Below are 26,036 nucleotides of genomic sequence, written 5' to 3'. Positions count from 1 at the left end.
ACAGTGTCATCAGAACACACAACAAAGATAGAGAGACTGGAAGAGTCACTGAAAGGCATAAATGTAACATCCATGAAAAACACCCTTTCTGGATTTTGGCATTCGGCTCCTTGTTAGAGAGCGAGCAAGATGTGGAATTAAGTTATCCTATAAAGATTATGATATTTTATAGATTATAGTCAAAGGTGTTGACAAAATTATTATTGGTAGTATAGATACAATATTCATATAAATGGTTATTATTTGATTACATGTTTATTTTGATTGATTGTTTATTCTGTCATCAGTCATCATTACAATCCATAATATATACACAACATAACAGTTACAATCATGTCCCATGACAGAATGGCACAAGCAGAAGCTAATGCTTATTGAAGCCTGGCCTTTTCTCCCCCTGAAGGCAATGAAAAACTACATTTACCGATTTACATTTTATGCAAACACAAAGACAAAACACAAAAAATAGCAATAAATAAATCATCACGTAAATCATTCTCTGCGACTTTCCAAAATAGCTTTGCGAACAATTTAAAAAAATAAATAAAAGTGATTCACAGGTTTTCCAACGTTTTTGCATTATTCCAATATTTCACCCCAACAATAGAAACACATCTTTTAATTCCCTTAACTGCTTTTTGAACACTGAATTTACAAACACTTAAGGTGTCTTAATTATTTGCAGCCGTAACTTCACTTATTCTAACCCCTTGGTTCATTGTCAAAAACAAAGGGTTCAGATTCAGCAACATAAGCCTAGTTAGTTTGTTAGTGTAGTGAACGACTGTTATACTATGCCAATTAATGAAATTTTAGATGGGCGAAAGACGAACCTAAGAGCGCGTCAGCAATTGACCCACTTCGACGGTCCTGGAGCCTCCCACAACAAGCCGGAGCCAGGAAGCTGTGGTCGCCAAGGCACTGAAGCAAGTTCTTTAAGTTCCACATCTGCCGTCCAAAATTTGAAGACGTGGTACTCGCTTGCTCGCTCCTTGCTCTTTAGAGCGTCCACATTTGTGTTTGTCATTTATTAAATATTTCTCCTTGGTGAAGTCCAGTGGACAAAACAGACCGTGCACGATGTCCGTCGCTGGGATCAGGAAGCAATTTTATAAAGCCAGTCAGGTAAGAGAGCGATGGTTTTTCTAACTTAAATTAGCCGCTAGCTAGCTTGTTGGCACAGTTTTTATGCCCAGGCTACGTTACGACAAGATAGCTTGTTGAGTCAAAAACGTCAAATATGTCTGTATATGTGTATATATCACAAACTCGTGATAAAACGTGTTTACACGTGAAAAGTCACCGACAGCATGTTGGCGAATTTACCGTGAAGTGATTCTGGATCATACATGTAAAAACTTAAATGAACGAGCAGACACTAATCAAGAGAACGTATTGCTTTCTGTTTTGCTCTATAATCCGTGTGGGTCACTTCATTCCTACGTGCAATTATCATCGTGAGTTTCCAAGTCGCCGAATGTTTGTGAAGTTTTAAGTCATTTAACAACTTTAACAAACAATTTAAACTTGACCTGGACAATCGCGAATCCACACAGATCGACAAGAAGAAATAAAATTGTTAGCAAGCATATTTGTATTTTTTATATTGTGAGGGGTAAATTAAAAAGGGTTTAGGTAACTATGCTATTTTTCTAACGTTGTGTGAAATTATGTTACAAAAACTAGTACATGTCAAATATATATGTTATTGGCTGTTGATATACGTAATGGGATATCGTTGTCTTTTAATTATAAAGCAAGACAAATTCTATTGGATTTTTTTTTTTTTGGGGGGGGGGGACTTAATCCAAGGACACATGTTAAAGAGATTTAGCAGAATACTTGGCCATCTGGCCAACATTTCTCTAAAGTGGCCCCAGTGATAATTGGTATTTAGCATTTTGGGGGGAAAGGCATCATGTGAGCAATCACTGCTGTATATCTGTCACTGCGAAAAACACCTCAATGTGAATCGTAAACCATCGCAACTGAGTCAGAAAGATTATCAGGATTGTTGACCAAATTAAGGAGCCTTTGTCAGTCAAATGTCTAACTGTAAATGAGCTGGGTTTCTGTTGCCCCATAAGAAATATGAAGCGCAACAAAAACATAACTGGCAAAACCGGTATGCTTTGAAGATGCTTGTTTTGCAAGTCACTGCTGCGGCCCATCATGTGATTGGTGAGCACCCACAGCTTGGTGGGAGTGTCAATCCTGCATGATGACAAGTGGAATCTTAGTTATGTCAATAACCCGCCCATACCAGTTTCACAGTCCAGTTGGCAGAGATGTCAGAAGATTGACAATTCAGAGATGAAGTCAGATTAGGGCCGTCCCCATAAAAAAATGTTTGCACCTGAGCCTCAGTCCAATTCACTTGATTTGGAGTATCTGCCAAGACAGAGCCACAATCTGATTCCTTGGCAACTCATTAAAATGGAAGTCAACTAAAAAATGTTCTTTACAATATTACATTATATAGTATGCGGCCCCACTACTTTAAACACGGTATTCTGATTAATATTGCGTTTGTGGAATATGAATTAAGCAGCAAAATCCGCCTGTTTTTATCCATCTCAATCAATCAATCAATCACATTTTATTTATATAGCACTTTTCATACATAAAAATGCAACTCAAAGTGCTGTAAAACATCCAAAGCAAAACATTAAAAAAAATAAAGTAAAATAAAAAATAAAAAAAATCCGTTCATACCCTCCCTCGCAACAAACCCAAGACAGATATCCATTAGTAAATCAGCACTCATTCACACACACCCACACAAAGTGCACAACCTGATAAAATGTGTTAAAAAGACATGACAAGGCACAGAGAAACCATATGAGGAAAGGGTACCCAAGGGGAGCTCTCCGTGCCGAGGGGAATGACAGCCCACGGCCACAGGGGCGCCACCACCATAGAGACCCCAGCCCGGATTAGACAGGCGGACCCCACACAAAGTGTAGAGGCCGCCGGCCACCCAGACCCAAGGAGTCCCTGCGACGACAGCCCCCGCGGGAAGGGCAGTCACCCCTCCCTCAAAGCGGAGGCCCCCCCATGAGGAAACACTGGAGCTAAAAGCTGACAACGGCAGAGAGCAACAAAACTAAAAGACAGAACAGTAGTATAGTCTAAGAACTAAAATCAGTAAAATAAGATAAAAATAATCTTCAATCAAAAGAAAAGATAAATTATTTAAAAGTTGTTAAAAGCCAAACTAAAAAGGTGTGTCTTGAGCTTCCTCTTAAAAATATCAACAGTCTCTGCAGACCTGACGTCCTCTGGCAGGCTATTCCAAAGGTGAAGACCAAAATGGCTGAATGCAGCCTCGCCATGCATTTTGGTCCTCACCCTTGGAATAAATAAAAGGCCAGCGCCAGAGGACCTCAGGATCCGCGAGGGTTGGTATGATAAAAGCAAATCAGATAAATAGGGAGCAGTCGAGTTTTCTGAGTTTGGTCATATGACGCTTACCTATCTTGTCGATCCTGAAAGGATTTGGCTGCATCGTTTGGCATCATTATGCCCAAATGCCTCCAGAGCAATATACTTCTCCTACAGATGAGGAAGGCATGGCATGTTTTCTGGCACGAAATTAGTCAATGTCAAACCAGCCACCATAACAATTGTTAACAACCCACACCAGGGCCAACTTCAAAATAAATGCATCACATGACATTAATGCTTTGTGAGGCTTTTATTTTGAAATTGGCCCAGCAGCGTGCCAGAAGCGCTCCACCACAATGCACAGGATGAACAATCTATGGGGTCTTTACGACTTGAATTTTCCAAAATGAAATATTTAGTGCATGCATTGTAATTGTGAATTTGACTTTCCCGTGCCTACTTCATGATGGTCACTCTTCTCTTAAAAAATGCGTGCGCGATAGTCAACAAATGCCAGGAATAAGTTGTCGGTGCTTAAAATGATTGGCGGACCAACAATATGACACACTTGGAACGTCACTTGCGAGATTAGTGGCCGAAATGAACACCCCATTTGACAGCTTTTAGCCGCTTTTTTCCAGCTAATTAATTCCTAGCTAAAAGAAGTAAAAACAGAAATCACCAATAAAACAAACCCAAAAATGACAACAGAATCATTGGACTGATTTATGGATTAATCTTGATGGTACTTGCTGAGTTTGTCTCATAAGATTTGCTGATGTCTCGCGTGAAGTGTTTTGGGCAAATTCAGAAGTGGATTTCCCCCACAAAATTGTTGGTTGAACTCTTAAAGATAAAGAGCATGTCTAGTGTTTCAGAGTACAATTTAGTTCCTTTGTGTTCTCAGATGGTGAGCGAGAAGGTCGGCGGTGCAGAGGGAACTAAGCTGGATGAAGACTTCAAGGACCTTGAAAGGGTATCATGTACATTTAAAGATAAACATGAACCGACATTTTTGCACGTTTGCATGTTTAAGTAGCTATCCCTTCCGAACCGTGTTTCTCCAGAGAGCAGATGTTACCAGCAAAGCAGTGGTTGAAGTCATCAACAAAACAACAGAGTACCTCCAACCTAACCCTGCCTACAGAGCAAAGCTGTCCATGCTCAACACGGTGTCCAAATTCCGTGGACAACTCAACAGTCCTGGTTACCCGCAGTCCGAAGGCCTGTTAGGAGAGTGCATGACTAAATACGGGGCGGACATGGGCCAGCAAAACTTTGGTAAAAGAAAAAAAAAAAATCATCAATTACCAAAAAAAAAAAAAAATATATATATATATATATATATATATATATATATATATATATATATATATATATATATATATATATATTATATATTAATTTGTATCAAAAATAAATGTTGACGTATTTGGAGACAACTATTGATGTTTTTCTATTGGCAATACGAGGTCCTACAAGGTACCGTTTTTAGTAACTAATCCCAAGCATGCCTTGAAGATCTTCTTATTGAGGCGCTTGCTTTTCTTTGCCTCCGTGACTGTGACCTATTCACAAAGCTGCATTTGGTACATGTTTCCTCCAGGTGGCGCTCTCGTGGCTATTGGAGAATCAATGAAGAAATTGTCCGCGATCAAGGACAGCCTGGACATTGACGTTAAACAGAATTTCATTGACCCGCTGCAAGGGGTCGTTGAGAAGGACATCAAAGATATTCAGGTACACACACAGTGGAGTTTCAACAATTATTTGATTTATTAAATTATTGACAACTTTTTTAACAATCAATTAATCGTTTTAGAGACCTTGTTTAACTTGCCATTTTCCAAATCACCCCTCAAGGGTAAAAATTCTCTGATTTCTGAAGTCCTCCACGAAAGCAGACCGTTTATCTTTGTCTCTATATGCATACATCTGCTTTTACATTGGAAAACAATGATTGACATTTTTGCCTATTTTCTGGCTGATGTTACAGACTGGAATCATAATTAATTTATGTTGGTACATTTTCTGCACTATCCATTTGAAATAATGTGAATTCGAATAGAGGGAGGGAAATTTTTTTTTTTTTTGTCTTGAGTCATTGATTCATTGAAAAAAATAATCGAGATGAATCGATTAGTAAAATAATAGTTATTTGGCACAGGGAAAATACGTGTGCACTTATCATCACGTGAAAACCACGTGCTGCAGTCTTGCATTTGTACTGAGACATCAAAAATGCAATGATGACTAGTGTTGTCACAATACCAAAATTCTGACTTTGATACCATTTCTTAACTCAAAATAATATTGGGCAGTTATTCTATACTATAGCCTGGAGCAAGCACACTTAATCCTTTATTTATTTATTTAAACCGCATAGACGTGCCTTCACTAATATACGTGGTGTTGTTTCATTCTTGACAGCGAGGTTTCACAGTACAATTGTAGTACCGGTATACGGTGCAACTCTATTGGTGACATAAATGAAATCTTCATTTTCTGCTATTGTAATCCTTTTACGCCATCAGCACCATTTGAAAAAGATGGAGGGCCGCCGCCTGGACTACGACTATAAAAAAAAACGTCAGGGTAAAATTCCAGATGAGGAGATCAGGCAGTCCTTGGAGAAGTTCCATGAGTCCAGAGACATGGCTGAGAGTTCCATGTACAACCTGCTGGAGACTGATGTGAGTGACCAGTTGACTGGATTGTGGTTGGACATTAGGCACATATTTGTTTTCACAAAAATACAGTTTTTCATAGTAGGTTGACTATTGTTTATCACAATCTCTGATGGCTGAAATCAGGTTGCACTGCTTAAAACGTCATTATCCTACATTACAAATTGTTTAGATAGCAATTCAGATTTTTTTTTTTACTGCAACTAATTTAGAATATTGTATTGTACAATATAAATACATTTGATAAATCTAAATGACAATTATGTTGTGTGCCATGCAGTCAGTGCGCTCACAGCATTGGATACAATACATCTGCTTTCAGATCAAGAGTAGTATCAAAAGATTCTGCTTTTGCAATTAATAATGCTCAATTTTGGGGAAATGATATTTAGAAGATTTCTTTTGTCTACCGTAATTCACTTTATATATAGCTCACGCAGAGCTAATATGACTTCCATATACAGTATCAACTTGTACTGCCACAATTATTAGAATAAATATTGAGCCCCCCGACCCAAAAAAAAAAAAAAAAGCATCCGTGATTGACGTCGCTGCGGGAGAGACGCTAACAGCAGAGGCTTTTTAAGGATCATTTTCTGGCTAATTTACTATTCGAACCGGCTGTGGACATGCTGCAATAGTATTTACCCAACTGCGTGCTTCCTTGCATTGCGAGCCCCGGGGTTGGATTTGTCGTATTGTATAATCATTTGGGTCCAATAATTATAGAGAAGAGTCGTACAAGAAGTCACAGAAGTCGTAGTCAAGTTGCTTATTTATTTTGCACACTTCCCCTCCTTCCTGGCCTTCAACAAAAAAGGATACCAGCAAACTACTATACACTGCAGGTTTGCTATGGCGTATTTCCGGAAGTAGTGAACGCCAGAAAAAGTGCATGAACTCCACCTTGATGTGCTAGCGTCTGAATATACTCGTGCCACAATACCACAATCCATATAACAGCAGTTGTCGCTCGCGCCGATGCCGGAGTAGAAAGAAGCCTAAAAAGAAGCCTTTCACCGAGTAGGCTGAGATGATTTTTGGCCGCCTCGCGAGCACGTCACACGCATGAGGGCCGATTAGTGGGCCGGACTAAAATCAACTTCCGGCCATGCTTAGTCCAGCCATTTTAAAAAATTTGTCACCCCCCGCCCCAAAAATGGGCATCCGGCCGGGCCCGACCGGTCCGGCCCAGGGACGGACTGCCCAGCTCTGATGGGATGTGTAGTCAGGCATTGAGGACTTGTAAAATCACTCTTCGAAAAATACTCAGGAGCTTTAACTCTTTACAGGGAGTGCGCTACCTCTGTTTCTGCCACACAAGTCGCAGGTGAATAGTCTCACAACAGTGGCCTCCTCAACAAGTAGCGCAAAGCATTTTTTACATTCGTCATGACTACACATCCCATGATGCAATGCGGCTTTCACATAATTCTGTATTTTACAGTGTTTATTTGACCACAACCATAAAAATAAGGTGAATATAACTTTGTTTAGAGGCCATAACATATTAATTGCCTCTCCATTTTTTTTCAATGGCAAACATGACCACGTTTTTCAAATGTTTCAAGTTGCAAACAGGTCGCGGAACAAATTCAAATTGTAACCTGCGTCCGATATGGTCTGCTTTTTGGTTTTGTTTTGCTTCTGACTTAGCACAGGCAGCACTGTGAGCTTGTCTAACCTGCTTTGCTGCTTTTTTCAGTTCAAGTTTAGGATGGTTGAATTTTGAGATATTACTTTGTATATGGGAATTATACCAATACTACTTTTCTTTTTGTAATTGCTGTTCTGTAGGTAGAGCAGGTGAGCCAGCTGGCATCTTTTATAGAATCCTTGCTGCAGTACCACAGAAATTCTACAGAGATTCTGGAGGAACTTTCTGATGAAATGAAAAAAAGGTCAGCTCAGTGACAATCTTTGTAGGGATTGATGTGCCGCACATAAATCAGGAGGACTTCTGATTTAAACAGCTAATTAGTCAATACAATAATTCATATTAGTTGTCGTAAATACGTGTGGATACCTTTTTGTATGAGAAGTGCTATAGAAATTAAATTTGATTGATTGATAATGTTGCTTGAATAGATTTCATTTTTATCGATTGATTCCCTAAATATTGTAATGCTTAGTTCTAAAACAGAGCATTTTGACTTTACTTTCTTCTGACATTTACAATGCTGTCAAGTTTCTTCAGCGTGTAAATAAATCCTAATCAAACAATATTAGAATGATTATTGAATACGTGTCACGCAGGGTTGAGGAAAGTCGGTCCCAACCAAGGCGAGAGTACAGACCCAAACCCAGGCAGAGCTTTGACTATGGAGAGACTGAGCAGTCCAACGGAGGTTACACGCCAACTGCAACAAGCCCTCCAGCTTACTCTCCAGGTAAATGTTTCCCCTCTATATCACCGTTCATCATGTTTTTACAGTACACTTGCTGTAATTCCCTGGGAATGGGAAAGGAGAGCCACAGTCACGATGCACACTTCAGCCATTTATTTCATGCCTGTGAAACACACTCACACAGACTGCTGCTGTCTGGAATGACACTCACATTCACCCTCCCAGATCCCGCCTCTTAAAGGCACATACATTGGCACAGATCTACTATAAGTACTGTATTTTCTATGTTTTGCGCTTGCAAGTTTTTTTGTGTTCAAATACATTTACAATGTGTCGTTAAGTGTAAATGTGTTCAAAGTTTGTGGGACAGGAAAGAAACACTGCCGTGCAACTCCAAGTAAGGCATTTGTTTTATGATTGTTGTGTCTTTCCCTTTGCAACACACCGTAAACAACATCCAGGTCCGTCCTTCCCGAGAACTTCCATCAGGAACAGAGCGCGTGAGTGAGGCAAAAGATAAGAAAGCCTTATTCATGAATTGTGCTCCCTCTGTTGCACATTTGTGCGGCCGAAAAGTGTTTGCGTGTCTGAGGAAAGTTGTTCCACTAATATTGTTGAAAAGTGCTGTTAGGTATAATGCATTCAATCTGTCTGGGCGACGCCACAAGATGGGGCTTGTCAAAACCTCCACTAAGGCAGAAAAAAAATGCCATTTATGAAATCAACAAACACCTTTACCTGGGCTCTCCGGATCCAAATTTAGCATAACAAATTTGAACCTGATCTGATGACCTCTAACAGAAATCTACATTTGAACATTTTAAATGGGATGGCTGCCAGTATGCATCAGATCCAGATGAAATTTGGTTTCACATTACAAATCCTGATCCTGCAGAGCAAATCTTCATTTGACTATTAAATCTAAACTTGACTTCCTAAAACTTGGACTCAATTTGCTTCTCAGCTAAAGCCTGAAAAAAACCTTGATGGAGGCAACAATAGAACATTTATTTTATCATCGCTGTCGGGTGGGATCCTTGCATCTCCAAAGCCGCTACTTTTCAGGAAATTAAAAACCAAAATGCCATCCTGAGTTATGAAACACCACATCATTCAAGTTTGTTTTATACCTTAGATGACTGTCATATACTGTAGCGCACTAACATCAACAATCCACCCCAAAATCACGTTCAATTGCTAATTTGATTCAATTTAAAAATCGCAAATAATTACGCTGCATTGAGCATATCAATAATCTGCACTCATGCCGACCGCCACGACGAGACATAAACAAAAGACTGTGGTTTCATAGTCTTCTCACACTCTTATACAAAATTCTTAAGATCTATGTGACGCAACAAATAAAATGATGTGGCGGAAATGAATTTGCGTGCAAACACACCTTCGCGGCTGACCAGTTCTTTCTGCAGCGAAGGTTTAGAACAATCAATTATTAATAAAACAGATGACGTGGGGGACAGATCAATAGTATTGACTTTTTTTGGGGGGGGGGAATATCAAATTGACCATATTCGGACATGAGGTTTCCTCCCGACAGCGACAATTATGCAACATGTTGGTGCAGGTGTCAAGCTTTAGACAGTTTCACTTTAAGCGTTGTGGTTATAATTTCTATGGCTTCTATTCCAGACTGCAATACTCCTGGTGGGAACCTTCCACTCACACAGATCTTCTAATGAAATCTTTCCCAAGTCAATACTAATCACATTAAGGGGGGGTGTGAACTGTCAAAGTGCTCCACAGCCTCACACTCTTCCTCTTTGTCCCTTTTCATCAGCCGAGCCGTGCTGCAAAGCGATCTACGATTTTGACCCCGAGAATGAGAATGAGCTGGGATTCCGCGAGGGGGACACCATCACTTTGATCAGTTACATTGATGAGAACTGGTTTGAGGGAAAGCTTCGGGGCAAGACGGGATACTTCCCCAACAACTACGTCGAAGTGATCGTTCCACTGTCGCACTGAAAGCAATGCGGCAGGAGCAAACGGGGAGCGGAAGGAGGAGGATTATTCACTCAAGCAACATACTGTATTTGTGAGAAAACTAAGCATCTCATTATGAGGGCCTATTTTGCTTCCCTCTGCAATTTGGTCAGAAGCATTGCTTAAATTTTCTGAAGTTTTTCAAAAGACGGACCAAAATCACAAAACCGATGGTGTAATGTTTGAGTGCGCTTACGGCACTCCCAAGTCTTGGACCCGCAATGCACCTGTGCACTTTCTTCACTTCTCCATTATAACTTCAAAGACATTTTTGAGGAAGCTTCCCCAACACTAACAAATTTCACTACAAGTTTAAAGGCCTTTTTTGTTATTAATTTACACTAAGTATGCTTTCTTGGAAGTAATTTGCCACGTCACCCTTGCTTGAGGCGTCATGCAGGTCGGCTTTTTTTTCTTGTTTTTTTCTTTTTTTTTTTTTAGCCAATCTGATACTGCCATCTAGTGTTGGTCATGCTCCTTGTTTGGGCTGTTACACTGTCAAGCGGATCTCGTTGATTAACTCGGTGTATCCCAACCTGCACTGAGCCGAGGCACACATAGATTGCTGAAACACAACATGCCCGATATGAATAATTTACCGTTCTTTTTTTTCCTTGCTGAATGTAATTCGTAGAAATCCATTTCATCCTATAGAAAATCCTAAAGATAGGTAGTTTTGCGTCTTAAGTCATCAAAATGATACACTGGAAAAATCTCATGACACTCCACCAAACAAAAATTTCACAAAAAGAACGTATACCTAAATAATAATAGATACATAAATATAAAATTCAGACCAATTCAGAGGTTTTGGGCATTTTTTGGGGGACACTAATGCTATATCTGGGCAGTATAATCCAAATAAATTTGATGTTGAACATGGCAGATCATGTATAATCCATTTTAAATACGACAATTGTACGGTTCATCGCGGCTCTTGTTTAGTTTGTTTGAGCTCCCCTTCCTCCTTTGAGATGATGCCTAACCTGTTCCATTTAACACTAAAAAAGGAAGTGCAATAATTCTCGTTAACATTTCTAAAGAAGGGAAGAGGTGGCTTTGTATGGGGTCTAATGCATCCCAACCATGGCCAATATTTGAGATGTGTGGTAAACATATAATACCAAAGCCATAAACATCCAGCTCCTGAATTTTCTCAGGCTTGATTGATGCTGCTGGCAGTGTCGCTTCCAATGTTTTCTGGCCGCCAAGCCAACTGTGTGTCAGTGAATTGTCTGCCCGTGATTTGATTTTGTCAAGATGCTGGACAAGCTACACTACAGCATTTTTTGTATTTTAACCTTTAATTAGGAGCATGGAAATGACCTTGACATGTATTGGGTCCAACTCTGCAACAGACCTGACTGATAATCCATTCCCCATCTTTTTTGGATTGAGTTCACTAATTTAAGCAAGTCCGGTACACATTTGCTTTTTTCACTTTCAATTACCAGAAAACTGCGATGGTGCGCTCAATTCCCCAAAATGCTGAATTTCACCTTTCGCCATGATCCCCTTGTGAGACCGCCACGCTCAACTCTGCCATCACAATTTGAGCCTTGAGTGGAAAAGACAGGTCTTTTCAGGAGCAAAGCCACACAGCAGTGGATTATGCCCTCCCCCGCTCGTCTTTATTCGCCACCTGCCCCCTTTCTCATTATTATCTGCCCCCTATCCCAATCCCATGGTGCCTTTTGGAGCTTTGGTTCGACCCTGGAATAATCTTCTTGTAGCTGCGTACGCATCCAAATGTTATGTTTGTTTGCATCCTCACTATGCCATTCCTCTTATTGAAGAGGCTTGGTGACGGGGGGAATCTGTGCAGAGGAATAACATGGTTCAGGTGTGTGTTTCCATGCCTCATTAGACTAAATCAAAGGAGTTGGGGAGGAGGGTCTTTGGGTTCATCTTGGATAATAAGATGAAAAATGTCTTGGAACAAAGGACTGGAGTGTTTGTTGCTGCTTGGTCATTGTCATCTAAAAACTTCCACTGGCATTTACTGCAACACTAAACTCCAAAAGGCCCTGAAATATCGTACCATTAAGGAAGGAAGTGTTATTTTATCATATTGTCTTATGTTCTGTGTCAAAATGTAACTGCATGCTGTCTTAAATGTAACTGACACATTGGGGGACTAAAAGTGGGATTATCCAGGATTATCTTGAGGATACAAGGATTACCTCTTTGTGATGTTTGATTTTTGTTTATTTTATGTATTATGTGTGAAGGGGGATGAAGGCTATTTGCTTATTCAAATAAATATTGTCATACTGCTACTTGTTGCAAGTATTACATCATTTTCTCAATCGCCCCACAGTCCGAAATTCAGGGATCAAATCCCAACTCCGGCCTTGTTGTGTGGAGTTTACATGTTCTTCCTGTACTTTCCGGGTACTCTGGTTGCATATATCAAGATCATGCATGTTAATGGTACAGTGAAGATTTCATTGCCCATAGGTGTGAAAGTGAGTGAGAATGCTTGTCGAAGTATGTGTCCTATATTACCTCTGGAGTTGCTCAATTTATTTGCTGGTAAACGGCTCAACTATTGATATGTCACCTTTAGTTAGTCAGAGCAGCACAGTAGATGAGTGGTTTACTACATCTGCATCACAATTCTGAGGTTGCAGTACAAATCTCCACGCTGGCTTTATTGTGTGGAGTTAGCATGTACACATTCCCAATTTTATTTTTTTATAATTTCGTTTTGACTTTTGTTTTTAAATGTGGTTAGTTTTAATTTGCAGCTTTGGTCGCTTTAATTTTTGGGGATTATTTCGCTTTAGTTTAGTTTTACTTCTTGATATAGTGTGCATTTTGAGTGCTTGTAAAAAAAAAAAAAAAACACTATTGTATAATAATGTAAGCCACAATTCTCAATCTACTGTTTGACCTTTCTTTTGTACGGACATACAGCAGTAGCAAAATAGATCAATCTAAAATGAACTCCGAAAGCTCATACGTGATATTAATTGAGAAAAATGGAAACTAAGGACATTTTCGCTATAATTATGGCATCGTTTTCCTTTTTTTTTTTTTTTTTTTTAAACTAAAATGTTGAGTCCAAACTATGGCCTAAGGACCATTTGCAGCCTTACATCTATTTTTTCTGCAGCCCATGGTAGATGCTGCACTAAATTACAAACTGACACCGGCAATGCACTGTGTTGTTTGCCTCTATTGTACTACTAACTTTCCACCTTTCAATTCCGATTGTTTGCTCCACATTCTGCTCGAGTGAGTAGAGACGTTGCTCCAGCACGGTGATGGTCTTCTCGGCTAGGAAGTGTCAGATGCGCAGCGCGTTACGAGCAGTTGCGTTGTCTAGCAGCTGCGAAGTGTCTTGCTACAACTCTCGCCTCTATCTTTCCACGCACCGAACAATGCAAACAGCGCAGGATCGCTTGGTGGACGTGGTTAGATTGGGTTTGAAATCATTTGTGATGCCAGTCCTGCAACTTTTTGGGCAAACCGTGTCCACGTTGTGGGCATAGTCAGATAGGATTAATTGGCTCACCTGTGATTTGAATGTGGACAAATAGTATATAAATTAAATGGTTTAAACGTCTGGATGTAATGTGTAACCCAATACAAAGAAATAATGTACTAACCATTTTCTTCATATGGCTTCTTTCCATATACATGATGTCACTTAGCCACAAAGCAGCACGATAATTTAGACATATTTCTTCAAGCTATGCATGATCTGCACGGTGCACCCCCCACCCCCACCCCCACCCCCACTCCCCATCAGACACAGCATGCTCCACCAGCCAGCTGTTGGCTTATTGCCACAGCACCATCTCATCGGGAGAAGGCGTGTCCCTTGCCCGGATTTCTCTGTGCGCCCCTTTGTCCTCTGGTGGTGCCGCGGTGGTGCTCAGCCAGCGACACTCATGGCGGCTGCACCCGTCAGGCAGCGCCCCGGACCGGGGGGAACCCGCGCGCAGCTCCCGCCCTGTTACTACGAAGGCTATTTGGAGAAGCGGGGACCCAAAGAAAAGGTATGATTGTCCGGGTTTCGTGCCGGTGTTTCCCGACGACCTGCCAACTTCCTTATCTTGCGGGAAAGGGGCGAGGCGAGTGAACGTTGGTACCTGTAGGGAATTTGTTTCTTGTTTTGCCACTTCTCAGATATGGCGTGCTTTCAGATCCGCTATTCAAGAAAACAGTCCCCTAATTGTCCTCTGAATATATTAAAGTGTCAGACGGTTTGTTGAATGGATCACACATCCGGTGTGCTTTCTAGGAGAATGTTGTAGCCATAGTAACAGACTGCTCCTTGGTGTGCGTTTTCAGTGCCTTTCAAGTTACGTTGAAATGTAATGTTGACGCATAACTGCACGATGCTGCCTACCTATCAATGGATGGTGATGACACAAGGGGGATACCACCCACTCAGGGTCCCCCAGGCTCTCATTAAGATGGTTTTACTGGAGGCCAGGACTTGTCATTTGAGCCAGGCTCAGGTGCAGGCTAATGCAGTGGTCTGCTGACAGCAGCTGCTGCCCGCCCACCATTCTTCACCTTGGCAGGAAATGAGATAAATTGAGGGAAGAAAAAAAACTAAACAGATGCTACATTTTTATATTTCTTTCTTTGTTGCAGGCACCCAGACGTCTGTGGACATGTCTGTGTGGGAATGCGTTGTATTTTTTCAATAATTCCAAGGACACTCATGTAAGTATGATTTGGTGGGTAAAGTCTCTTTGAAATGTAACCATGATGTATTGTTTGTTGTTATCTTTTCTGTATTTCAGTATGTAGAGAAGATGGACCTCAGCGGGTTTGTGTCCCTGAAAGACGACTGCACCCGGGATAGAAATTTGGAAGCGGCCAGACTCATCCTGCGCATGAAGGACGGAGAAACCAGAATAACAGTAATGTCCCTTAGTTTGCACACACCTATGCGTTCAACACTTTCTTGGCATACAGTGGACTCTGGAAACACACAAAACACAATGATAATACACGGTGCCTTCAAATACAAGATAAATTGTGACCACACTGGGAACTCAAAACATTCGTATCTCAAATAATCTTTCTCCACTGAAATGAATGGAAATGCCATTTAACCGTTTCATCTTACACCCCAATAAAAAATTGTAATTTGTCTTTTAAAAATTGAAAATAGCACTGCTTGATATTATATTATATGAAAAATATGCAGTAATGACATCATTAAATAGAATCTAAAGCATTAATCAGTTTTTGCCACATTTTTGCTTCAATTCAATGGACATTGTACTGCTCCCTCTGGTGTGTGTCTTGGCCTCATCTCGGGGCAGTAGAATACAGACAGGAATATACACAGACGGTCGTCTCTCAGTAAGCTGCAGTAATATTAGTCGTACTTTGCAGTGGATAAACAATAAATGCGTTCAGTATTGTTGCCTTATCTGTCTACATGTTTTGCTCCACCATTTGTGTTCACATTTCTGTGGCTTAAAGGGTTATAGCACTGTGATGTCTGATGTTATTTGTTAGCCTGTCTACAGTATTTTGCATTGTTGTTAGCATTGAGCTAAACAGACTAAGTCACAACTACAACAGCTAACGCGCAAGATTTTCTGCTCTCTTGTGACTTTTGAGGACGTTTTCTTTTGAGATTTGTTTAAACTGTAAAATGCACCTCTCGAAGGACGTTAGATATTGAAAGTTACTCTATATTTTTTTTCCAGGCACCCAACCTGGAATCAAGGGAGCTGTGGAAGGGTTTCCTCTACTCTGTGATAGATGTAAACACCAATTTTTCCTCTTGACATTTTTGTACAGCCTACCTGTATTATTCCATCCTGTAACATGTTTTCCCCTCTGTTATATTAAAGCTGAATGTACCATCAAGCCTGACGTTGCTGCCGGGCCAGCTCCAGATGCTTAAGGAAGTAGTTGACAAAGAAAGGTCCAGGCGGAGAAGTCGGACCCCGACACGAGCACCTCCTTCGCCTCTCTCTGTCCCTTTAGTCGGAGAGATCCCACCGTAGGTTTTCCCGATACACTCTACAATTACGAGATCCGATGGAAAGGCCGTGTTAAAAATTCTGCCTTCGCAAAGGCCACCAAACCGGTGAATTACTGGATTTAATTCAGATGAATTTGGTTAAGTACCTTTCTGTTAAACGGGTTATTAATATTTAGGTTGAAACTTTGAAAAAAAAAAAAAATCCAATGGTATTTGTTCAGATTTACTGGATTTAATTCAGATGAATTTGGTTAAGTACCTTTCTGTTAAACGGGTCATTAATATTTGTGCAGATTATGAGGATGTTCTATAAAATAAATCCGTAACATAAATCTCCCGTGTACGGGGTACCTGGACTAAAAAAGTTTGAGAATCCCTGACCTAAAGTTATGGCTGGTGTGTGTATGTTATTACTGAGAAGTGTGTTTATGAACTTGCACAGGTGTTTTCGCCCAGTTTCACGAACCGAGGCCGAAGTCCTCTTGGAGAGACACCCAGATTGTGGCAACATGTTGCTGCGTCCCGGAAGAGATGGAAGCTCATTGGCTGTCACCACGCGACAGGACCTGAACGGGTAAATCTCTGCTGTGCAAACGTTCACTTCTAATTTAAACATATCAGTGCTTCAGATTTGTGCTTTTGTGCTCCATTCAGATCAGTATTCAGACATTACCGAGTAACACAGAGGGACCAGGGTGGCTACGTGATTGATGTGGAAAATCCGGTAAGTGAAATTGTCATAACGGTGATTCAATTGTCCAGTCCTTGTTGTAGATTCGTGGTTCCTAAAGTGTGGTTCAACTTTAGTACCATTAGTAGTGTGCAGGCTCTCTACCACTTTGGTGGTTTGCAAAATATTTACTGAATTAAATGTTCAAATTGTGCATGATATACTTCAGTGGCTTAAATTGTTTTTAAATTGTAAATTGTTTTTGAATTAAATTGTTCTTGTCTTTTAATAGAATTATTTAAATTCCGTTTTTTATTTTCCTATATTTAAAACGGAAGTCAACCCAAACATATTTTTGTCAAGAATATGTTCCTAGCAGGCTCAATAGTTGAAACACAGCATTCTGATTAATTATGCGTTTGTGGAATATAAGTTTAGCAGCAAAATGCACTTGTTTTTAGCCATCCCCGAGGGCGGCCATTTTGCCTTCTGTCGACTGAAAATGACATCACAACTGCTCACAATGACCAATCACAGCTGACCTGTTTTCTGAAGCTGAGCCGTGATTGGTCGTTATGAGCAGTTGTGATGTAATTTTCATTCGACAGAAGACAAAATGGCCGCCTTTTTCATTATGAAAAAAAAACATATAAAAATAAAACGTGTTAATTTAATTTGTAACAACACAAATAATTGTAATAAAACATTCAGCTCAAAATGTCTGGCAATATACCTTGAAATGTATATACACTGTACCACTTACAAAATTGCGTTAAATTGTGTACTTAAATCCTAAACGGCCATATTAGACATTAGGAGTTGTTTTTTTTTATGGGCAAAACTGTTTTATAAAATAAATGAAGACAAAGTTCTATTCAGTTTTTTTCTTTTTTACTTTTGCTCATATGAAAAAAAAAACAAAAAAAAACAATGCGTGACTCAAATTCCATGACCGAGCCAAACCGTGACTTTTGTGATTCGTTGGACCACTAGTGAGTACCAAAGACAATCTCCTGGTACTCATGCGAGTACCGCATGAAAAAAATTATGCGCACCCCTGATCATTATGGGGTGTTTGATGTGGTACTTGCTGTAAAAAGTATGAGAACCACTGCTATAGATCATCATAATCAATTTATTGTTTATGTTATGTGATTTATAGGACAAAACTGACTCATGAATAGAGAATCCGATTATCACCCATTGTCCTGTAAAATATATATATGAACACATAATATAGTGTGATAGAAATACTGTATATATGTAAATGAGCTACAAGTGATAAAAGAAACATTCTTTTTAATTATGAAGTACACATGAATTTGAATACAATATTCTGTCGGGAGGGTTTCAAAATTTGCTTTCATTCATATATTTAACTATATTATCAGGACAGTGATAAAACCCTATTACACCTACTTAACGGTAGCAGAGCATTAATCCTAATACCATATAATCAACTTTTTTTTTTTATATAAAATATGTTTCAACTTTTATTATTGCCTCTTTTTGCTGATTGGCTATGAGAAATCACATGGTTTTACTCCCTTAGGTGAGGTGTGTGCTGTCCATTTACATGTAACTTATTTACATAAAACATCCTCAGTTATAGAGAGTGAGGCCTTCCATGCTCTATGCATTATTGCTCCATAAAGTTAGAGGAAATTTGCTGATAGTTTTTTCATAATCCAGTTTGTAGAGAAACTGAAACTGTTTCCATTGAATGTGCAGATTCCCTGTGCAACCCTTCATGATGTCATTAATGCCCTTGTGGAGAAGACAGCTGGAACTCTTCAACCTTTTCTCCTAGAAGAACCTTATGAGGAGAACATTAGTGAGTTTCAAATTCATTGGGGGGCTTCCTGATTCATTTTTTTCTCAGAGTGGTGTAACCGAATGTTTTTGCATCCTCAGCATACGTTTCTGCCAATGACGAGAATGGAGAAAGGATCCTCCACACCGCCCCCACCAGCCCCTTGCCAAAGGCTCCCGCGCTGCCCCCAAAGCAAGGTTTGTCTCGAAGCACTTCTCAAGAGAAACAGAAAATCCAATGATTTATTTACAGTTGGTGTAGATCGTTGGCCCAGCAGCCCCCTACCCCGCTCCCCTGCTCCGGACCGCCGCATTCTGACCTCACCAGTGCCTGCCTCGCCCACCAACCCCATGAGACGACTCATCCTATCACCTTCCCCTCTTGCGCAGTGTAAGTGCTGCAGTCAGGTGGGAGTAAATGACATACAATGACACGAGTTTAATTTGTTCCGTTGTAAGAGTTATAACACTGCCACATAGATGCTATGCTGTTCATTAGCATGTCATATGAATTTCACATTATGTGTTAGCATCAAGGTAGCCGACTTCAAGAAAAAGTCAAGTCCAAAAATGTTCTCTACAACAAAATGCTATATGTGGTCTAGGGCTGCTCGATTGTGAAAAAAATATTAATCTTGATTATTTTGGTATAAATAGAAATCACGATTATTCAAACGATCATCTATTTTTTTGGTACAAAACAAGAAAATGTTATACGTAAAAAATAAAAAAGATAAATAAATGTAAGTAAGTTCCTTTTGGACCAAACAAAATTGATAAAATTAGTTATAAAATTAATAATAATAATAATAATAAAAAAAGATGCAAATGTATAAATTCAAGTATGATGTCCTTGTGTAAATAAACGTTGGATATTTATATCTATAATTATAATTTTAAGAATCGTTTTTTATTATTTTGCCAATTTTGTAATTGAGTGTAATAATTGTAATCGTAATTGAATTTCCATGAATCGCACAGCCCTAATGTGTCCCTCACTAGTCGAAAGAGGGCATTGTGATTATTATTGCGTTTGTGAAATATGAGTTAAGAGTAAAATCCACCCGTTTTTGTCCATCTCGAGGTTCGGCCATTTTGCCTCTCTCTGTCGACTGAAAATGACATCACAGTTGCTCAGGGCTCAGGTAACAGCAAATCATGGGTCAGCTTGAGAACGTCACATGACCAAACTCAGAAAACAGGTGAACCGTGTTTGGTCGTTACCTGAGCAGATGTGATGTCATTTTCAGTCAACCTCAAGTGGCAAAATGGTCGCCACCCCTAAGATGGGTAAAACCGGGTGGATTTTGCTGCTTAAATCATACTCCACAAACGCAATATTAATTACAATACCGTGTTTGGACTAGTGGGGATGCGTAGAACAATTTATTGTAGATCTTTGATTTGACTTCCCTTTTAAAAGCAAGATTATGTGTCATCACTGAAATCACTTTGAAACTGATGAGACTGGAATTTGCAGAAATACATTGTGACAAGTCACAATCCTTCTGGGAAAATGTTCTTGTGACAAATGTGGCTTTCACTTTTCTTTTCACTTCTGTAACAAAACAAAAGAGCACTGTACCTGCTGTAAAGCAAACAGCAGGCTCAGTTAAATTCTGGGGCAGCTTTGTTAAATCTGGTAGAGTGTTTGGAACCTGTACTGGGTGCAAAGAAATCTCCAGGCTATCTGTTGACCCTCACTTCCTTTTTCGCTCCTCTCGCAGCTCTCAACGAGGAGCTCAAAGTGAAGCTGGAGAAGAGACGAGCCAGTCAGGAGTAATGAACGTGCCAAACCCCTTCTCATCGCAGCTATGTATTCATCCTGTGCCTTGTAGGTGGAACACAAAAGGCTGCGCGTGGCAGCCACCGTTTCATCGTTGTCACAGGTGTTGATGTCGGACTTTTGTTAAGCTCGAGACTGGTGTAGGCACACTTGATACTTGAAGCGCACAAACTACTGTTTACTATCCCTGCTAAGCACAAAACGTATCCTCACAATGATGGTGACAACCCCAACTAAACGTCTGACAAATAGGGACAGCCAACTGAGCCCGGTGCTGTTTTTCTGAGCAAGCTGTTTTGTTTTCCTGCTCAACTACTAAAGCTGCTAAGGGACATTTTTAACTTACACTGATTGCATTGATTCGAAGGATCAATGTGAGAACAAGAACTTTATTTTAGTGGCGTGGCCCATTTACAAACCCAGCTGTTTCTTTCTCTGTGCGTGTGTGTGAGTGCGTGTGCGTGTGTGTTTGTGTGCATGTTGGGGGCGGGGGGGTTGGGTGGCGACGGGGCTGTGACTCACCACCAACTGACATGTCTTAAAATCCCAGGTGACTTTCCACAGAAAGCTGCCTAAGCATTTATTCAATATCCTTGAAATCCAGTCCCTGGTCCATGTATTGCTACACGCTTTGTCTTTGCTAGTAAGACAATTCAGTGCATTAGTAGAATGACTGTGTCTTATTAGGTATATTTTTTTCCACTACTACTGACGTTTTTGGCCTACTAATATGCAATTAAACCTAGCTAGGTTGACCAGTAGGATCACCCTTTTGAGCATGTATTTATTGGTCCTTTATATCCAGCTTGAGGTCCATGTGGGAGTACGGTCTTTGTCCACACTAGTAAAACAATGTTGAATATTCTTTATTTACGTGGGATAAACACCTTCAGATGCAACATCTCATTTGCGAGGGGGTCCCAATGAAGCACACTGGTCGAATGGCTACTGTGCACTAGTACAATGACTGCCCTGTTTTTTTCCCCCACTACTAGAGCCATTTTTGTCCAACTGTTATGCAATTAAACTTCACTAGCAAACTACTGTGCTGCGCAAGTAACACTAGCCCCAGTGGAAGGCAGTATATGGAAAAGCATTATGAGAAAAACACAGAATTACCTTACTAGTAAACACAGATACATATACTAAATGGACATGAAGGTGGATATCAAGTATATCAAATAAATGTTCGAACGGCTTTTAACATCCTTCAGTATTGTACAATACCTATTTCTTTTGCCAAAAATTAATTTATTTGCAAGGACCCCCTAGTGGAATATTGGACTCCTGTGCTGTAAACAAACATGCACTGTGGTAGTAGTAAAAAAAAAAAAAAATGTTATTAGACCTGGACGTGACTCTTAGCTTTATTGCAGTGTTATGCAACACCATCTGCCCTATATCTGCATTTGAAAGCCACTTGTTTACATGTCGGAGAGTGTTTAACAGGTAACAACAGGTCTGTGTGGCAGACACATACAAGTATTGGGCAGTCCCCTGCGTCTATGATCACGGAACTTAGTGTTATGTTTGTATATGTATATGTGTTAGATGTCAAGGGAAACAAAATATTTTGCATGTGAGCATTTTATTTCCCCTGCAAAACTTTTTCCCCCTACAAATTGTTTACATTGAAATTAACTGACCTACAACAACAGAAGACTGAGGAAAACATATGAAGGATGATTGCTTTTTGATTCCCCCCACCAACCCTCTTTTTTTTCTGTTTTTGTTTTGTTGTTGTTGAATGTGTTGAATCCCCTTGACAACTTTGTGATTAAACGTTAAATTAAATGTAATGTACTGGTCACTTTTTTATACACATGAACTGTAACACATGAATCATGATATACACTACAAACGCTTCTATACATTTACTATAGCGCAGTTGCCTTTACCTTTCTCGGTCTTTATGTTGTCATTCGCAGAGTTTGAAAAAAGAAACGAGGCTATTCAGACAAATTAAGGGGTAGGAATTCATGTAGGGACGAAAGGTAAAAAGTCATTAGAATAATATTACTCAAGTGAAGAGCAGTTATGTGAAAAATCTACTGAAGTACAGTAACGATTAAATACTTTCTCTTCACTGCTAAAAGTGGCCAAAAAGTTTACCAAGGGCCGCAGATGAAGAGAGGCAGATGGTAAGGGCGCCATGGACAGTAGGAGGCGCCAAAATATCAGCTGAAAATGTACTTGAATATACCGTAATTATATTTTAGTTGCTGTACATTTCTGAATTTATGATAGCAGTAGTTGCACTTCAAATGGCATATAAAAATAAAAGGATTCATAGTAAAGTAACAAAATTAATCATTAATAAAATCATATTTAGAGCAATAAGGACATGTAAGTACATCAACTAATGTTAAAATAATGAGTTAAACATTTGTTGTGGAGAAAAATGGAGAGTACCAATAAATCTAAGGCTGAGATATAAATTTTAAAAAATTGTGAACTATGTTTCTGTTAGTACACATATTTACAAAAACACATTTTCTTTTATTTTGTAGTTTTTTTTTTCTCAAAGTGACAAGACAAATCTAATTAAAATACAAATGCACTATAGTTAATACTCATCACTAGTGACTAATGTAAGGAATGAAATTTCTAGATTAACTGTCAAACTACTGAATAGTAAAATAAAAAAGAAAAACATTGCTTGATCATTGTATGAAATCCACAACATCTTCTGTGGATGAATGAATCTCTTTCAAGTGGGGAAGCTGCACAGTGCAATAACAATAACAATACAATAACTTGACAACTAACCCTAAACATTAGGGGTGTCCCGATACATCTTTTTGACTTCCGATACGATGCCGATACTGCAGCCCAGAGTATCGGTAATATCCATCCGATACGATAGCAGCAGGAATGACACATGCTTTTCTTTTTTAAATGTTAGAAGAGGCTTGATCAAGTGATACCATTCAAATAAAGAACATTAGTCATCAACGGGGCGGCACGGTGGGCGACTGGTTAGCTAGTCCGCCTCACAGTTCAGAGGTCGTGTGTTCGATCCCGGCTCCGGCCTCCCTGTGTGGAGTTTGCATGTTCTCCCCGTGCCTGCGTGGGTTTCCTCCGGGTACTCCGGTTTCCTCCCACATTCCAAAAACATGCATGGTAAGTTGATTGGACTCTCTAAATTGCCCCTAGGTGTGATTGTGAGTGCGGATCTTTGTCTTTGTGTGCCCTGCGATTGGCTGGCAACCAATTCAGGGTGTCCCCCGCCTACTGCCCGAAAACAGCTGGGATAGGCTCCAGCACGCCCCGCGACCCATTTGTGAGGATAAGCAGTATAGATAATGGATGGATGGATAGTCATCAACGGTAGGAATGAAAAAACATGACCCATTTATTCCAAACATTTTGATTACATAATTTCAGCCTCAAACATGCGAATGTACTGTAATTCAATAAGATAAATACAAAATAAATTAAAGGACCCTGAGAAATAACACTAATAGAGTCGATAAAAACAAATTGCACTCTTTGAAGTGCAAAATGACAATTAGTTTACTTCGGTACAGTACATTCAAAAGCAATTGCTTACATTCACGTTGCTGGATAGAACAGCAGGAGCAGAGTCTGGAATGGACAGCCTGTATATCAGTGCTAATAATGGAGATTTTGGATGTAGACCAATATACCGCTATAACCAACATCCATATCGCACGTTTTTCCTATATCGTGCAGCCCTACCACAAATGATAATATAGTGGAAAAAAACAGACTGTTGGATGATTTAAAAAAAATAAGTCTGGACATTTACACATGCATTAAAATTATTTTGGTTTGTCCAATAAAATTAGAGGTTGAAATAGTAAGTCACTCGCATGATTTGTTTGACAGTAACATAACAGTCATGAAATTAAAAAAATGTTCCATTTTATATATTAAATTGTGTGAGTTTCTCTTGTGAATTAAAGGCAATGTTAAAAATTCAACTTCTTTTGTAAGTATTATGTAGATCATCGATGGAGGGGAGAGCCATGTAAAGTCTCACCAAGGGTGCCAAATTAGCTAGTGTGTAAAACATTTGGATCACTACCTCCTGAGGATAAAACAACACAATGGTTCTCCTGCCACTGATAACATTATTTGCTTACCATCTTTTCATCATCTTCACCAAATTAGTTTATTCAAAATTACATTGCACATGTCCCCATTGTGGTACTAATACTCCAGTGTATGTTTTTGTGTGACATTGTAAAGACTCCTTTTGAGAGAAGCTTTTGCCACAAAACTGAGCAGGAGAAAGGTTTCTCTCCAGTGTGCGCCTGTGTATATTGCTAAATTTGACTTGCTAGAGAAGCATTTGGCACAAACTAAGCAGGGGAAAGTTTTCTTTCCAGTGTGTATTTTTGTGTCTTGTTATAATTTGACTTGCTAGAGAAGCATTTGGCACAAACTGAGCAAGGAAAAGGTTTCTCTCCAGTGTGTCTTCTTGTGTGTATTGTTAAAATTGAATTGCTAAAGAAGCATTTGGCATAAAAGGAACATGCGAAAGGTTTCTTGACGTTAGATGATATGTTGTCACGGTGTGCTTTATCACCTTCAGAGTTTTCGTCATCATCATCAGCAGCAGCGTCGGTGTCAAGGGAGTTTGAGGATATGTCGTCACTGTGTGCTTGTGCTCCTGTTGCCAAATATATTTTTCGGCAACGTCTGCAGGACACAAGCAGACAAACACATTTGGTTTGCTAAAGTCAAATTTCTTGCCGCATTCTGATGTTGTGAATCACTGATCATCTTTGATCCATGATTCGTACGGAGGTAGGCTTTATGACTCAAGAACAGCATGTGAGAGTGGAAATACATCAGGCATAGCCACACATTTGTTGCGATATCGTCCAGGTGAGACAGCGGCAGCTGCTCAACAACCGCTTATCGCCAATGCATTTAAGCAGCCCTTTGCTGCAGAATCCGACTGGGCTAAAGCTATAGAAACTTGTTATGGATACACATTTTGTAATGAGCTTGATTACGTGTCAATCATGATCGATATTGACATCAAATCAAAATTCAAAATTCATACTGTCATGCTTAACAGTTTACAGGTGAACCTGTATTATTTTGCACTTCAATATAGTATGAACAAAGGCTAAAACTTTTGGAGTTGTCAGTTTTATTTTACACTTTTGTTAATTTGTTACAAATGAATCCTAAAGTTGTGTTTTATTTTGGACTTCAATTCTGTATTGCAGAGTGACTGTTCTGTCTTTTGTCATGAATAAACGTAAGGTCTCTCTTGAAAATGATGTGTCATTGGTTTAATAGAAATGTTATGTATCTGAACTACTAGTGGTATTGGTTACTAGTGGTATCGGTGAGTCCTACTGGTATCGATCTGAAAAAAAAGTGGCATTGAACACCC

At 39.6% G+C, this 26,036-nt stretch overlaps 2 protein-coding genes across 4 annotated transcripts; both read left to right on the top strand.

Moving 5' to 3' along the window:
• Positions 1-772: 772 nt before the first annotated feature.
• On the top strand, positions 773-12,705 carry LOC147140776 (endophilin-A2-like). Of its 3 annotated transcripts, XM_086043579.1 has the most exons (9): positions 783-1,125; positions 4,295-4,363; positions 4,455-4,668; positions 4,994-5,127; positions 5,922-6,080; positions 7,872-7,975; positions 8,331-8,464; positions 8,884-8,922; positions 10,221-12,705. In XM_086043579.1, exons 1-9 carry the CDS (start codon positions 1,081-1,083, stop codon positions 10,406-10,408), a joined length of 1,086 nt encoding a protein of 361 aa, XP_085899705.1. In that variant the 5' UTR covers positions 783-1,080; the 3' UTR covers positions 10,409-12,705. The 3 variants fall into 3 exon arrangements, with proteins under 3 accessions (XP_085899707.1, XP_085899705.1, XP_085899706.1); XM_086043581.1 differs by lacking the exon at positions 8,884-8,922 and having other exon boundaries at positions 773-1,125; positions 8,331-8,489; positions 10,177-12,705; XM_086043580.1 differs by lacking the exon at positions 8,884-8,922 and having other exon boundaries at positions 784-1,125.
• Positions 12,706-12,814: 109 nt separating this feature from the next.
• Positions 12,815-22,447, top strand: stap2a (signal transducing adaptor family member 2a). The gene is made up of 11 exons (XM_086043578.1): positions 12,815-14,433; positions 15,038-15,109; positions 15,190-15,309; positions 16,111-16,167; positions 16,258-16,409; positions 16,834-16,965; positions 17,046-17,115; positions 18,793-18,895; positions 18,976-19,071; positions 19,127-19,264; positions 20,601-22,447. Exons 1-11 carry the CDS (start codon positions 14,131-14,133, stop codon positions 20,654-20,656), a joined length of 1,299 nt encoding a protein of 432 aa, XP_085899704.1. The 5' UTR covers positions 12,815-14,130; the 3' UTR covers positions 20,657-22,447.
• Positions 22,448-26,036: the final 3,589 nt, after the last annotated feature.

This window comes from Filicampus tigris, chromosome 10 (genome assembly GCF_054856515.1).
Source record: "Filicampus tigris isolate MCC_2025a chromosome 10, RoL_Ftig_1.0, whole genome shotgun sequence".
Classification (NCBI taxonomy): Eukaryota; Metazoa; Chordata; class Actinopteri; order Syngnathiformes; family Syngnathidae; genus Filicampus; species Filicampus tigris.
Note: the sequence above shows the minus strand (reverse complement) of the source record. Positions and strands in the feature narration are given on the sequence as shown.

Excerpts from the sequence above, each read along its gene's own strand:
- stap2a (XM_086043578.1), top strand. The coding sequence starts at position 14,131 with ATGATCTGCACGGTGCACCCCCCACCCCCACCCCCACCCCCACTCCCC. Across the intron at positions 19,072-19,126 it reads CGCGCTGCCCCCAAAGCAAG|TTGGTGTAGATCGTTGGCCC; the intron begins GTTTGTCTCGAA and ends ATTTATTTACAG. Across the intron at positions 19,265-20,600 it reads ACCTTCCCCTCTTGCGCAGT|CTCTCAACGAGGAGCTCAAA; the intron begins GTAAGTGCTGCA and ends CTCCTCTCGCAG.
- LOC147140776 (XM_086043581.1), top strand. The coding sequence starts at position 1,081 with ATGTCCGTCGCTGGGATCAGGAAGCAATTTTATAAAGCCAGTCAG. Across the intron at positions 4,364-4,454 it reads ACTTCAAGGACCTTGAAAGG|AGAGCAGATGTTACCAGCAA; the intron begins GTATCATGTACA and ends GTGTTTCTCCAG. Across the intron at positions 5,128-5,921 it reads AGGACATCAAAGATATTCAG|CACCATTTGAAAAAGATGGA; the intron begins GTACACACACAG and ends TTACGCCATCAG.